Source organism: Alosa pseudoharengus, unplaced genomic scaffold (genome assembly GCF_046254945.1).
Source record: "Alosa pseudoharengus isolate Yale_2024_CS ecotype anadromous, Long Island Sound unplaced genomic scaffold, YU_APseudo_1.1 YU_APseudo_1.1_scf_8, whole genome shotgun sequence".
NCBI lineage: Eukaryota > Metazoa > Chordata > Actinopteri > Clupeiformes > Clupeidae > Alosa > Alosa pseudoharengus.
In genome coordinates this window covers 26,390,059-26,403,895 of record NW_027468870.1, presented here as the reverse complement: position 1 = coordinate 26,403,895, position 13,837 = coordinate 26,390,059, and the positions used below count along the sequence as shown (strand labels likewise).

General features: G+C 45.1%; 1 protein-coding gene across 9 annotated transcripts in view; it reads left to right on the top strand.

Moving 5' to 3' along the window:
- dlg2 (discs, large homolog 2 (Drosophila)) overlaps positions 1 to 13,837 on the top strand; it is a 185,470-nt gene that overhangs the window by 153,611 nt on the left and 18,022 nt on the right. For 7 of the 9 annotated variants that reach the window (XM_076274521.1, XM_076274523.1, XM_076274522.1 and 4 more), the window contains 2 exons: positions 707 to 809; positions 2,254 to 2,298. In XM_076274521.1, the coding sequence (XP_076130636.1) occupies positions 707 to 809; positions 2,254 to 2,298 (148 nt within the window). The remainder of the gene's footprint in view (positions 1 to 706; positions 810 to 2,253; positions 2,299 to 13,837) is intronic. The other 2 variants (XM_076274524.1, XM_076274519.1) reach the window with 1 other exon arrangement.

The window sequence follows — 13,837 nt, the reverse complement described above, 5'->3', positions numbered from 1 at the left end:
CACAAACACATACACCAACTCTCTCTCATATAGCACATATATACCTGTACACACACACACATACACCAACTCTCTCTATCTGTCACACACACACACACACACACACTGACACACACACACACTTTGTAATGCATGGTAGCTTAGCTGCTCCATGAGGGGAGTAGGCGCTGTGCTGCCTCCTCAGAGAGTGTGCTTATCCCAGTGAGCCTGCTCTGCTGCCACCTCCTCTACCTGGCTGGCCATCAGGCTCCTGACATTCTACCAGCCACTTCTCCTCTGGATGCCACAGTGTCAGAAATGTGATAGCCACTCCTTTACCCTGATGCTCTGTATATATGCAAAATCTCTAATTTCACCACAGCTATAGATGTTCTGTATTTCTGTCACTCAGAATGACGTATTTGGCCCTCCTGTGCTGCCGTAGGTCTTGCGAACGCCTTCTGTCTGTAGGCTCTGTAATGTGATGCTATTACTGTAGCCTGCTGATGGTGAATACCGGAACAAGAAAAAAACACACACTCATTCACACTGATAAAATGCTCTGGCTTCTGTTCTTTTTCCATCTCATTCTTTCCCTTTTCTAACAGCCCTGAGAGGGGGCGGCTCTGCTTCTCTGCTTGCAAGGCGCTTTACATTATGGCGGCTTGCAGATGCATGAGTACAAGTGAATGTAAGTGACTGTGAGTGGGCCTCTGTGTGTCTGCAGGTGAATGGCATCGACCTCCGCGGCGCAACCCATGAACAGGCCGCAGCGGCACTGAAGGGCGCTGGCCAGACGGTGACCATTGTCGCCCAGTACCGGCCGGAGGGTAAGTGTCCGCTGCTGCTGCATCGGCCGTCACATGACCGATGGCAGCGCCACAGCTCTGAGGACATACAGGTCACATGTTACCACAGGGGGGGATGCGAAAGAGGAATTTCCTGGAGCTCACTTAAAAATGAACAACTAAACAGAAATAACAAACTAAAACAGACATTTTAGTCCTGCACACTATGGTGTTTTTGTGCTTTAAAGGTTCTATCAGCAATTTTAGGCCCAAAAAAGGCCCAAAAAAACGTCAAAAAAACGTGTCTCTGTAGGCAGCCTAGGCTCCGAGATTTGTACACAAAAACAATAGCTACCAACAGGGGTTGTCAACCACTCAAAAGCAAAATAAAGTGTTTCAACCAATAACCGATGAGATGCGCGTTTAGGAGAGTTTCAATTGCACGGGAGGGAGGGGGAGGGAGTAGCGAGCTAGCTCTCTGTTTTGTTTGAACATCAACAGAAGTGACGTATCCCCGCTATCGCTGATACAACCTTAATTGCTGTTGTGTCCTGTATGTGCCTAAAACAGTTTTCTGTCTGTTTGTTTGTTTGTATTTTTGTTTGTTTTTTTTGTTTGTTTTTTGGTTGTTTGGTTGGAACGAATCTATTTGTAACTGAAGCCAGAAAACATGTAAATCTCCAGCTGACATTTTAATTGCTCCTTCACAGTGCTGAGCGAATTATTGTTTCATGCTTGCTCTTTACAGCCATTTACTGAAAGTAATAACTGAAAATAAACTTCGCAGTCTAGCCACACATACATCAGTGCAGCTCTGATATGAACTGGCCTATCAGTTTGAAGGCATATCTCCATTTGTTCCCCTTAGGAAGACTGCCATAGGAGGCTTAGCCTGCCCTGGGTTGTGCGTGTGTGCGGAGAGGAAGAGGGGGTGTCTAGTTGTGATAAATGCAAGTAATTACCCGCAGAGTGCAGGAGCCGGAGCTGCTGGTGCTTATTGGTGCGGAGGGAGAGGAACTGTGCTGTGCACTGATTTGGCAGAGCAGCCATAGCAGATTGCATCATTTTTTGAGGGAGGTGGGGGGTTCATTAGTGTTCTCTCCCATTCTTTAGACTCTGCTGGCCAGAGTTGATTTGAAACTTTTACTTTTTTTGTTCTGTATTGTTTCGACCTTGGTCTACATTTTGGTTAGTTGTTCTGCATTGGCTATTATGTTTGGAAAAGCACTTCTGCATCCCTGCCTATGTGAGCTTTTGCAGATGGTTATTGATGACAACAGTACACAGTAGCTGAGCTGAGTGACTGCTGTTAAGCATCGTAAAGACAGTGTGCGTGCGTGTGTGTGCGTGTGTGTGTGTGTGTGTGTGTGTGTGTGTGTGTGTGTGTGTGTGTGTGTGTGTGTGTGTATGTGAACACAGAGAGTGCTAGTGGGCGTTGGACTGGCCATTGGTGTACTGATGACTGCTCTCTTTTCTCACCCGTCAGAACTCGCGTCGTGCTCCCCACGCCGGGCCCCGCATCCAGCACCAGGTTTGTGGCACACATGTGATCAAGCGCCCGGGCCCAAGGTCAACTTGCCCAGTGGCGGCTTCGAGCATGGGAGAGCGGAGAGGGAGGGAGGGAGGGGTCAGGCGACTGTGCTTGGGGACGGGGCACTGTTCCACCGTGTGTGCACCTCTGCCCGTTGCAATCCGCACCACCCTCTTCACCCCCACTCCCAACCCACCCTCACTGTCCCCTACTGCCCCCTACTCACCCCCCCACCCCCACCCCCACCTTTGCTGCTAGGCTGCCTCCCCTGTCTCTGACTCCCCCACCCTTCCTGACGTCAGAAGGATGCCGTTCCTGCTTGTGCTTTAGCTGAGCGTGCAGGCGAAGGCTGGGGGGACAGTTCTCTCACCTGCCTCAAGTCACTAAACTCTAAATACGGGCTAACATGGCCGCAGCTCATCCGGACTAACAGCTCATTACTCACCCTGAAAGAGGATGTATGGTCACCACAGTGGTGAGGCTGGCTGCTCTCAGCAGCGAAACTCAATATGAGAGTGATTCATCTCCTCTCTGTCTGCACATTAATATTGCATGAGGCTTTAAGTTACAATCTGTAAGTTTGTCCTTGAAAGGGGCTGTTAAAAGTCAAAGGCTCTAAACCATCTCTTAAGCTCGACTGACAGAGCCCCTGTATATGGAGTAGAGGGGTTTTTTGGGATGTTCTAGACATTTCTGGCTGTGGTGTTTCTAGTAGCACTGCAGATCGTTGTATCGTATGGTCAGCTCTCCTGCATATAAGCCCCTCACTAATGTCCTGCTGAGTACGTATGTGTCTGGAGCTCTGGTGGCATCGCCCCGCGCCCTGAGCTGAGCAGCGTTCTTCTTCTTCCAGGTCTGTGGTGCCGCACTCTGCCCTTTTGCCCTCTGCCCCCAGTGCCCCTCCCAACACTCCCCACCCCCACCCCACGTGCCCCTCCCCCACCCGCCCTCTCTCCCACACAGCATGCAGCACGGCATGCTCACTGTCAGGGCTCCAGCTCTGGTCCCGCTACCCTCTCAATGATGTGCTCTGAACATCACTGGCACAAAAGCGACCTTAACAGTACAAGCATGTTTTTTTATTTATTTATTTATTTTTAATGGCAAATGTATCGCAAGTTATTGCAGTATATATATATTACATATTTATTTATTTATTTGTAATGATTTGTGATTGGGTGCAGTTTTATGCAGCACCTTCAATCTCGTAGTGTAACACAAGATTGATTTCCTGGAGATTATAATGACATTATGTTAATATATTCAGAGATCATGGCCAACATGTTGAGTAAAGGAGCTGTAATTCACCTTACCCTGACAGCAGAGGTCAACCAGGAAGAGTGATATCATGTTATGAAATTGGACCTCGTTAATGCACCTCATTATTCAAGTAAAACTAGCCACTCTTCATTATCCCATAACCCAGTGGAGATCTAGTCTGGAAAATCCAGACCCTGGTAATCTAGAAAGATTAAGGGTCTGGCCACGAACAATGTAATGGCCCAACTCGAGGGGCGGCACCAAGCATGCATTTGAAAATCTCACTGCACGCAATTGGATAACACTAGACCAATGTTTACTCTGAATGATTCCGGACTTCGACGCAATTTGATAACACTACAACTAATGTTTACTGACCTCCAACGTTGCAGCGCTGTCGTCATCTGTTTAGCTCGCCTCTGGCCTGCCTATATCAGATACACCGATATGATTGGTTCCCGCGATGCAAGGGGCAAAAGTAACATGCATCATTACTCATTGCCAGAGTGTCTTGCAGACACAATTCAAATTGTGCTCTCGCAAGAACTCTGGATTTCCAGGGTAGTGGAGATCAGTGCCTTCAACCAAATCTCAGACGCAAGGCACAAGGCCGTGGCCAAGCCCATAGCCAAGTCAGTTTTCACCACAGAGAACATCAAGCTCGCTGCATGTAGGCCATGTGATCACTGGTGTTCGCCATTTCATTTGGCACATGTTATTTAGGTTGGCAGATGAGCCGGAGGGCTCGGGGGGGGGGGGTAATTTGGTTTGAGGGGGTACCCACTGCCAACAGGCTCTCCTGTCCAAATGGGACCTAGCAGAAGCCCCAGAGCCAGATGGTGGGAATGCGGTAAGGTCAGTCTTACCCATAGTCTCTGATGGACATAGACCAGGGAATGCTTTGTGCAGGTCTTTTACAGAGATCATATGTGCTATTGTAGTGACATTTTGGGTAAAATACCATGTTTGTCTCTATTTATCCATTTATAGGACCAAGCCTACAAACCAAAGAGTTTTGTAAAATTTGGGGGATTATTCCTAACAAGCAGTAAGCATAAGCAGTAACCATATTGCATCACACTAATGTTAGACAGGGTATTTTAGTATATATGTTAGTGGACAAAGTTATCATGGCATCACTATTCCCTGCTGTGATGCTGTGGTCAAAAATCTCCAGGCACACTCAGGTGTGAGAAATCACTGCAGGTTTATTCACGATACCGGGAGCAGGTCACTAGTAACAGCACGTTCCAGTAACATTACTGAAAGTTCTGTAGGGCAAGGCCCCATCTTATACATTCTATGTAATAAATGTAGATTAGTATTCACTTCTAATACATACAGTATAAACAATCACTTCCATTACATAAGATTTGTTAGTAATCCAAAATTTCTGTATGTTCTTCCTATTGTAAATGGGAATGGATGGATATGTAAATGAGTGTCGTCTCTTGTTCACTGTCTGCTTGAGTTCCAGTTAAATGTTAACTGAAATGCCAGCAGATGTGGTAAGAGCCTAGTTACTGTATAATGTCGCTGTAGCCTTTGTGTCCTATGAATAGTTGGACAAATGCAATAGTTCTTACTTCCAGGTAATTCAAATATATAGTTTCATCATATATTCTCTGGGCAATAATTAAGGCTGCTCGCGCAACTTCACAAAGTTTTACTGAAACTTTCTTTCTTCACTGAATCCAGTTTACTGAAGTTTTATCAGTCAGCTGAGCAAATTTGTTTTCTGCACATTGCAAATAACTTGCATTTGTGGCCAACAACTTTAAAAAATATACTGGAAAAGACAACTTTCAGAAATGTCGCCTGATGAATAGCTTTTATGCTTTGATAGCCACTGTTATGCCAAAAATTGCCTTCCCACCATAATATTCCAGGCTTATGTAGATTGTCACCCATTTTAGATCATATTGCCAAAAAAGTTCACACACACAGTAGGTGTTTTAATTGAGTAAACACAGATTAAACAAGCCTGGCTCAAACATCTCATCCTAGCTTGTAGCCTAAACAGAAAAGAACTTAAACTTTGTGCTGTTCAAGCTGTACACAGTACTGTATGCATGTGACGGTCTGGTCAATCTTTCATACGAATAAAATATCCTCTAAAAATGAGTGATCCAGATCCAGAGCGAGGAGGCAAATGTCGTCCAGTATTCACCAATAACACCCCACTACACACACACCCACACAATGGCAAATGCAACCCCAGAAAGTATCTGCATTGCCACTTATCTTGCAAATAGAAAAACCAGACAGCCCAAGTTCATTAAAAGCTGCCTGCCCTTAATGTAGTATAAAATCAGGTGATGCATTTTATGACTGCAGCCCAATCTTTTCTGCAGAATTCCAGTTTCATTTTAAAAGGAGACAATTTTGTGCATGTGGTCATATTTTGTAAATGATCTGTGAGGCACAACCTCGAGGGGCAGTTAACGCACATAGTCAAAGAAGCACGCCTGTAAGGCTTCAGCCATGTGAATTTTATGGTAATTAGTAAAAGGGCTTTTTCCCTGTGTATCCACTCCCCTGATGTCATGCTGATTGATTTCAGTAGAAAAGTGAGCTTGAGGAAGTGAGAGGAGGAAGTGCAAGCGTGCACGTTCTGCCCCACTCAATGGAAGAGTAGCCTCCTGGAGCACACCCTTGCCTTGCAAGCCCCTGAGCAGCATGCCCTGGCTGTGTGGAGCCCGAGTCAGCTCCACTGGAGCCAGGCTCTGTTCCCCTGGCTGAGCCCTGCATCTGGCTCCCAGCCCACCAGCACACCCAGAGCAGCACTTTTTTCACAAGTAATGTGACCCCCTGAATGTCTTTCCACACCGCCGCGGCTGCCCTCTGGTCAAGTATATGCGAGCATAGGGGTGCAATTATGCAAATGGACAAAATTAATGTCCTGCCGCTAATTCACCAAACAGCGGTTTAGCTTGAATTTTTGCTGCTGCAGTGGGTCAAAGGTACAGTGCATTAATGAGCCAGGGGTCCTCAGGGTATTACTGTATGGTGTAATACATAGATGTGGCCTTTTATCCTTGAGAGTGCTTATTTGAAGCAGGAGAGGCTTCACTCTTTTAACACATCTTTGTAAAGTAGATGGATCTTAAGGAAGAACAGAAGTGAGTTCACCGAATCTTTATGAACACTTACTTACAAATGGGTCTAATGAGGTGAAATAAGTCTAAACAGTGAAATATAATTACGAAGCACCCAGTGTTCAGTAGGTCCAATAGGTACAGTTGCAGTCCACCTAAGTGTGGCCAAACTGGTACAATGGAGATAAAGTTGTGTAATAGATTAGATTAGATTCAACTTTATTGTCATTGTGCAGAGTATGTTAAAAAAGCAGAAAAGTGCAATGTGATATACACAGTATAGGCAGGTGGTGCATAAACAGTATAAGATATATAGTGCAGTGTAGACAATAGTATACAGTTAAGAAGGAATGGTTTACAGTAATATAAATTAACTATAAATATGTGCAGTGTACTAGCAGTAACCTTATAAGAGCAGAATAGATATGGATATGCAGTAGGAACAACATGTACAGATATGTGCAGTGTAGTAGCAGTAACATTATAAGAGTAGTAAAAAATATAGATGTATGCAGTGTATTAACAGTAATATATTATAAGATATATTAAGATATATATTAAACAGAATAAATATGGATATTCAGTATGAATCGTATAGACAGATATGTACAGTATGTACAGTTATGTGCAGTGTAGTAACAGTACCATTGCAGTGTAGTAACACTAACATTATTAGAGTAGTAAACTCTCTTATAATCTCCGGGGTGCAGAGCTAGAGTTCAGTAGGGTGACACCCGCAGGGAAGAAGCTTCCTTTGAATCTGCTGGTTCAGTTGCGGAGAGACCTGTATCGCCTCCCGGAGAGGAGTGAAGAACTGGTGATGCGTTGGGCAGTTTTTACTACCCTCTGAAGTTGCTAGTGGTCGAAGGCAGAGCAGTTGCCATACCATACTGTGACACAGTTGGTGAGGATGCTCTCAATGGTAATATTACACAGTCTACCTTGATAGCAGCCCTTACACACAGTATCTCCGTTTACCTTGTACAATGAAACCTAAAGTTCAGAAACTTTCTCATTTACCTGACCTCTGACAGGTCTATGCACTGGAATACCTCAAGCTACTGATTAGCATACCTAGCTTACCTAGCTTTAAAATATACTGTTGAACATATAACCATTAGGCAGCCTATATTGAGATTTCCTAACAAAGCACTCTTTCCTAATACATTGAAGAGTAATTACAAACATAATGGCATAAATTCAGCACCAGGCTAGTCTAGGCTCTATGCATAATAGCATCAGGATGCCAACACTACCATTCCACTCACAAACCTTTTCCATTCCATGCCATTAAGCCAATGTTGGAGGGCATCACAGAATGGGTTGAGGGTCATGGATGTCTTTGTGAATATAATAAGCCCTCAGGAGATAATGGATCAGTGGTTTTGTTTTCCTAACCTGAGCGGGGATCACCATCGGACAGGTTCATAGATTGGATAGTTAAGGCATTTCACTGGAAGGGTAACCATCACATCATCTGTTGAAATATTGGGCTGTTGGATTGACAGGCCTTCATGCTACTGAAAAATTTTACTTTTCAGAGTCTGAAGCCGGATGAGGTGCTGTTCCCAAGAAGAAGAAAAAAAAAATATATATATGGCAGAGCTTGGTGTTATGAAACTGTCAAAAATATAACATTTCGGAGTTGAAATGGGGGCTGAATCTCACTGCCGTGCAACTCTACAAACCCACTCAGAGACAGAGATGCAGGTCGGCTGGAATGCTGTCAGTCCAATAGGAGTTATTTTTCGCCAGATCGGTAAGTGCTTGTGAGCCTCAGCCCGGTTGAATTGTGCACCGCTGTGTGCCGGTCTGCCGGAGCGAGCTCCATTTCGCCTGAGAGCCACGCAGCCCGTCCCTCAGGTGCTTCCGACCTGTCAGCTGGAATCAGCGTATGCACCCGGGCCCTGGCGACGTCAGGAGAGACCCTGCAGTGGCATTAGCTCCGCCAGCCTCCGCTGCAGCCCCCCTCGATGGGCAATTAGGAACAGGAAACATGCACACAGAAACAGAGCAGGAACGGGTGTGTGTGTGTGTGTGTATGTGTCTGGGTGTCTCAAGAGGGAACGCTTTTGTCTACTGGGTACATCACGAACTCAGTTCACAATCAGATTTTCATAATGAGGGTCTAGTTGAGATGCAGGTGCCTGGTACATCACGACATGCATTATCCTCTTTCCCGTACCTTTGTTGTTGGATTGACCAGATATAACTGTTCCATGTAGGTCTTACGTACCTCGTCCCCCCCCATTTGTTCCCGATATGTAAATGGAAATTTTTGGTTGAATATTTATTCACATCACAAGGAAAGCATTAATCTTCAGGTACGACACCCAGCACACTTGTCTGAATAATGCCAGTGATATTTTATTGCCATTGATTTATGGAGATTGCCATTGATTTATGTGCGTCTCTCCTTATAGCCCTCCAAAATGTCAGCTGTTGCGTTAACAAGAAAAGAAAATGGTTTGGACAGGTATTGTTTTTCGGATCGGATTTGCTTAGGGCCTTTGTGTTGATGTATGTAATTGGTGCTGAGATTGGTGCACTAGCAAGAGCAGGTAGTGGGTTTTAACCATCAATCTTCTCTCTGTAAGAAAATTGTTTATTCTTGCTTTGTCTTTAAGGTGTCATATGTCAATGAATTATGGTGTACTTTAGTGAAAGCAAAGTGATGTCTGGGTATCCCAGAGCTAGACAACTACTTAGGGACCATTGCCCTCTCCAAGGTAAAGCTAAACTATTCAGAACCAAAGCCATAATGTGTCAAGTTTGCTGTTTGTCATGTGCATACACACAGATTATTTGTTGACACATACACACAAAGAAAACCCTGTGAACACAGTGATGTATTGCCTTGTTATTTGAGTCAATAACTCAGCCTAGAAGGAACCGAACACATTGCAGTATGGGTATCTCTGTGATCTGACAACAGAGAAGCTGAATAAATAAACGTACTGTAGCAGCTCTTCCATCTCTTGTGGTTATGCTTTTTCAAGGATACCATGCATCTTTGATAGAGGTGCTTCAGCTATTTCACCATTATCGAGCACAGTGTAGTTGACGCAGGGGTTTGTCCACCAGTGTTTCAGATATTTCACCACTGTCCAGTCCAGTGGAAGACAGCATCTGTCTAGCAGTGTTTCTGGCTGGATTTCAGGCTCTCTTATGAAGGTCTAGTCTCTATCCAGACTCGGAAGGACACTGTTGGCTGTTAGTTGTGATTAAATCCCAGGGCTGTGTACAGATGGTCCAAAATAAACATTGCCTTGGGTGTCTGCCTAGCTGACAAGATATGAGCACCTCAAGTGATGGGCACCGTGTCTAATGGACCACACAGTTCTATCTTATTACATCAGCATGTTAAATGTAGGTGTATTTTGAGGGCCTTTGCATTGTCATGCTGAGTTGTCAGATTAGTTTGCTAGTTTGCTCTATACAAATCATCACTCTGCTTATTGTGTGAATGTTTCAGTAAGGTAGACGATGGCAGTTTTCACTTCTGTCACAGCCTTTTTTTCACACGGTGATTGAGCAGTTGAATGGTGGCGCATTCTTAGGAAGAATAAAAAAAAATCCTAAAAACTTTATTTTCCTAAAAACATTTATGTCATTGAAGTAACTCCACTGTGCCAAATAAAAAGACATCTGGCTGCTTTAAAGAGTGGCCACACTCCCATTAACATGTGGCTGCGGTCTCCTCCACATGCCCAGTGGGCTGGCCAGCGAAGTGGCTGCCGGTGCCACAGCGGTGGCAGCAGGACATCAGGACATGTCTGTACAGCCCGCCAGAGCTCTCTGACCAGCCCTCGGCCAACACATCTGCCTCCGCTGCTGCCTCTGGTCTTGGCTCTGGGTTTGGCAAGCTCCAGATGGCGTGTGTGCATCGTTTCACCTGCTACAGTTATAAAGGAGTGACCATTATGTCGTGGTCACATTTTATCGGGGGAGCTCTGAACCAAAGCGCTTTACTCAGACTCTCAGAATGGTCTTTGTTGTCCGAGACAAAGTTGTAGTCATTATGATGAGAAACGATGCTGGTAAAACAGGAGTTGGGGGATCTCGTTCAGTGTTTCTCAAGCATAGCACATTTTCACACTTTATTAGCTGAGAAATGATGGTTGATATTGTCGCTGAGGTGAATAGAAGCAGCCTTTCTGTCTGACTGTCTAAACGCCACAGTGCAGCGTTGGGTCCCAGCAGCCATGGGCCGGCGCTCTCCCATTCAGGAGGGAGTGGACTGATGGAGAGGAGCAGGTGTCAGAGCAGATTAGTTCCTCTCCCACACACACACACACACACACACACACTCTGTCACACACTCTCTCACACACTCTCACCCACACTGGCCAGGTGACACCACAGAAACGGCCCCTAAAGAAGAACTCAAACCTGATGTATTTTGGCACAGTGAATTATTACATAAATTGCCTGTGTACTGCATTGCATGCAAGTGCAGTTAGTACAGTTAACACTACAAAATGTGTTATTTATTCAACTTATTATACAATTTGTTGAGTTATTTGTAATTTGTTAGTTATCCAACATACTGCATTTCACTGTGTCTAAGCTAATCACAGTTTGTTATTACTTATTCAACTAACTGCAAATCATGTACAGTAGGATCGATAGTGAAAATGACACCCTACTAGTGTGTGAAAGGATTTCACAATGGTATTTGAGTCGGCTTCATGTCCCTCACAAGAGAAGCTACTCACAATATTGCCTTGCTTTATGAATCACAAGATTAGAATGCTCATTCAGACTCAATTTAGAGTAAAATCCAGTAGCAATTCAATTCAAATTCCATCACCTCGTGAGAAAGAAGCTCTGTGCTCTTGAGCAGCTTTCCGCAGCAGACTCCTGTTGCCGCCACTGGCAGGACTGCTGGAGTGGGGAGTGGCCATTGGCTGTTGAGATGGCGGCTCGGGAGGCTCTTGTCAGAGCAGCGTGCTCGGCTCACGCCTCCCTCCTCCTCCTCCTCTCTCCCCCCCCCCCCTCCTCCTCCTCCTCCCCCCCTCCTCCCCGCCGCACGGGTAGAGCCGCATCTGCAGCCTCCCCACTCTAGCGTTTGTTGTCTTTCTCCTCTGAGCTATCGTACGCATGCTCCTACGCCTGTGTGTGTGTGTGAGAGAGAGAGAGAGAGAGAGAGAGAGAAAGAGAGGGAAAGAGAGAGCCATTCACACTCCAGGCAGTAAGCGGCTTGTCTGAGTCTGACAGAGAGGTGCAGAGAGTGGACACAGAGGAAGCGGAGAGAGAGAGAGGTAAGGAATGGGAGTGTCCGAGACTGCCGCGGTGTCTTAAACTTGTGTGTTGATGCTGCATGGGGGTGTGTGCAATTCTGCTTGGTTGAGTGGTTGTGATGTTGTAGTTTATTGTGTCTGTGCTGTGGCACAGTGAATAAAAGTGTCAGCTACATGTCTTTGAATAGCACACACACACACACACACACACACACTAAGTTGTATTCACAAGTTGCAATATGCAAATTTGAGGAGTGTTGTTGTTTGAAATGATTAGGTATCCAGGCAGCAAAGCCCCGCGAGCCTCAATAACAGAAGACTGTTCAGGGAGATCTTCTTTTGCGCCAGAGGGTTGTTTTTAAAGTGTGTCCCCACACCACACCACACTGTTCTCTCCTTCCCTTTATCTGATCTCTAAAAAAAACAGCTCGGGTGCTGCGCTAAGCTGCTAATCTGTGCATGTGAGCGGCTGTGTGTCTCTTGGCTGTCGGGTGAAATTGTTTGGCTTTGGCAGCACCGGCGTCTCGCTACTCCTTGTGGGCGCTAAAGCTACTTTAATCTGCGCTGCCTCCCACCTAAGTGTGCGCTCCTTGGAGAAGGGTGCCTCTGTTTTTAACAGCTGGGGGGGGTGGTCTTTTCTCCCCTCCGATGCCTGAGAGGCGCTGGTTAAGGATGACTGGGAGAGGAGGGGGTTTGGGCTCCTCGCTGAGCTGGTTTTGAGGGACTGTTGTTCTGGGAGAGTTACGGTCAAGGCATTTGTAAGGCTGCAGTGGTTTTCTTCTCCAAGCTTGCTTTGCTTGCTCCTTAGTCTTGTTTTTGGTGTGGTGTTGGTGTTTTTGTGGTTGATGGTGCTCTCTTAGACATAAATTCAGTTATGTATTTATATGTAATGTTCAGAAATCTATGCAGGATCAGGGAACTATTTTTGCAGATTCTGTTTCAGCATGTGCACAATGCATTTTATTCCCTTCGCTGACCATGTGTTCACACCAAGCTCACACAAACTCCAAATCAGGATTAAGCTGAATTTCAATTTCAATTAAGATGAAGAATCCCTCCAGTAATGTTGTTAATGGAGCTAAAACCAAATAATCTTTAGTGTTTACAAAATGGCGAGAGATTTGTTTAAATGCACATCAGAAGAGTAAAATATTCCGACGTGTCTAGATAATTCTTTGTTTCAAATCAGTGGTTTGTTACAAAAGTTAGAGACTACAACATAAGTTACTGCTATTGGAGTTACTGATTTGTTGTCTTAAGTGAATTTCTATTATGACCTTCCCATTCAAGTCCTTTACCTAAAATATGACAATATTTGCTGTGGGTATTTTCCCAAATCCAGTGTTAGGAGATGTTAGGTCTGAAGTATTTTTCCCTTTCCTTTGATGGAATTATTTCCTTTAAAGTATTCCTATTCTTTTGTATTTGGTTGAATGGGAAAGCTTGTTACCTTACCCGTCATTGTCTTGCCCAGGATGCAGTGTCTGCTCTAATGGAGACATTATATGAAGTTTTAATGCTGCAATTAGTTTTTTTGTGTGTGTTGCTGCCGTTTTAAAAATTGTAAGTGTTGATGCAGCACGTGCTGAAGGGGGCTCGGTGATGATTGATGACTAGAGAATAACAAAGCACATAGCAGTAGCATTGTTCAGGGGGCTTTTCAGTAGTCAGGTGTGGATTCCTTACAGCTGCTCTGTCCTTGCAGTTAGGCATGTAAAGCAGTGAAGGGCATCTGTGTTAAAATTGAGCTGCAGCACCCTCTCCTTCTAACTATCGGGAGTAGTGGTCTTTTCCAGCAGATATTTTATATGATATAGGAACGCTGCAGCAGAGAATAGATGTGCTCTTTGGGGAATTGTCATCAGGCCATCTAGACACGAGCAGCCTGTATCGACTGCTTGACCTTGAGAGATGGGAGGCAGAGCAGCCTGGCAAAAT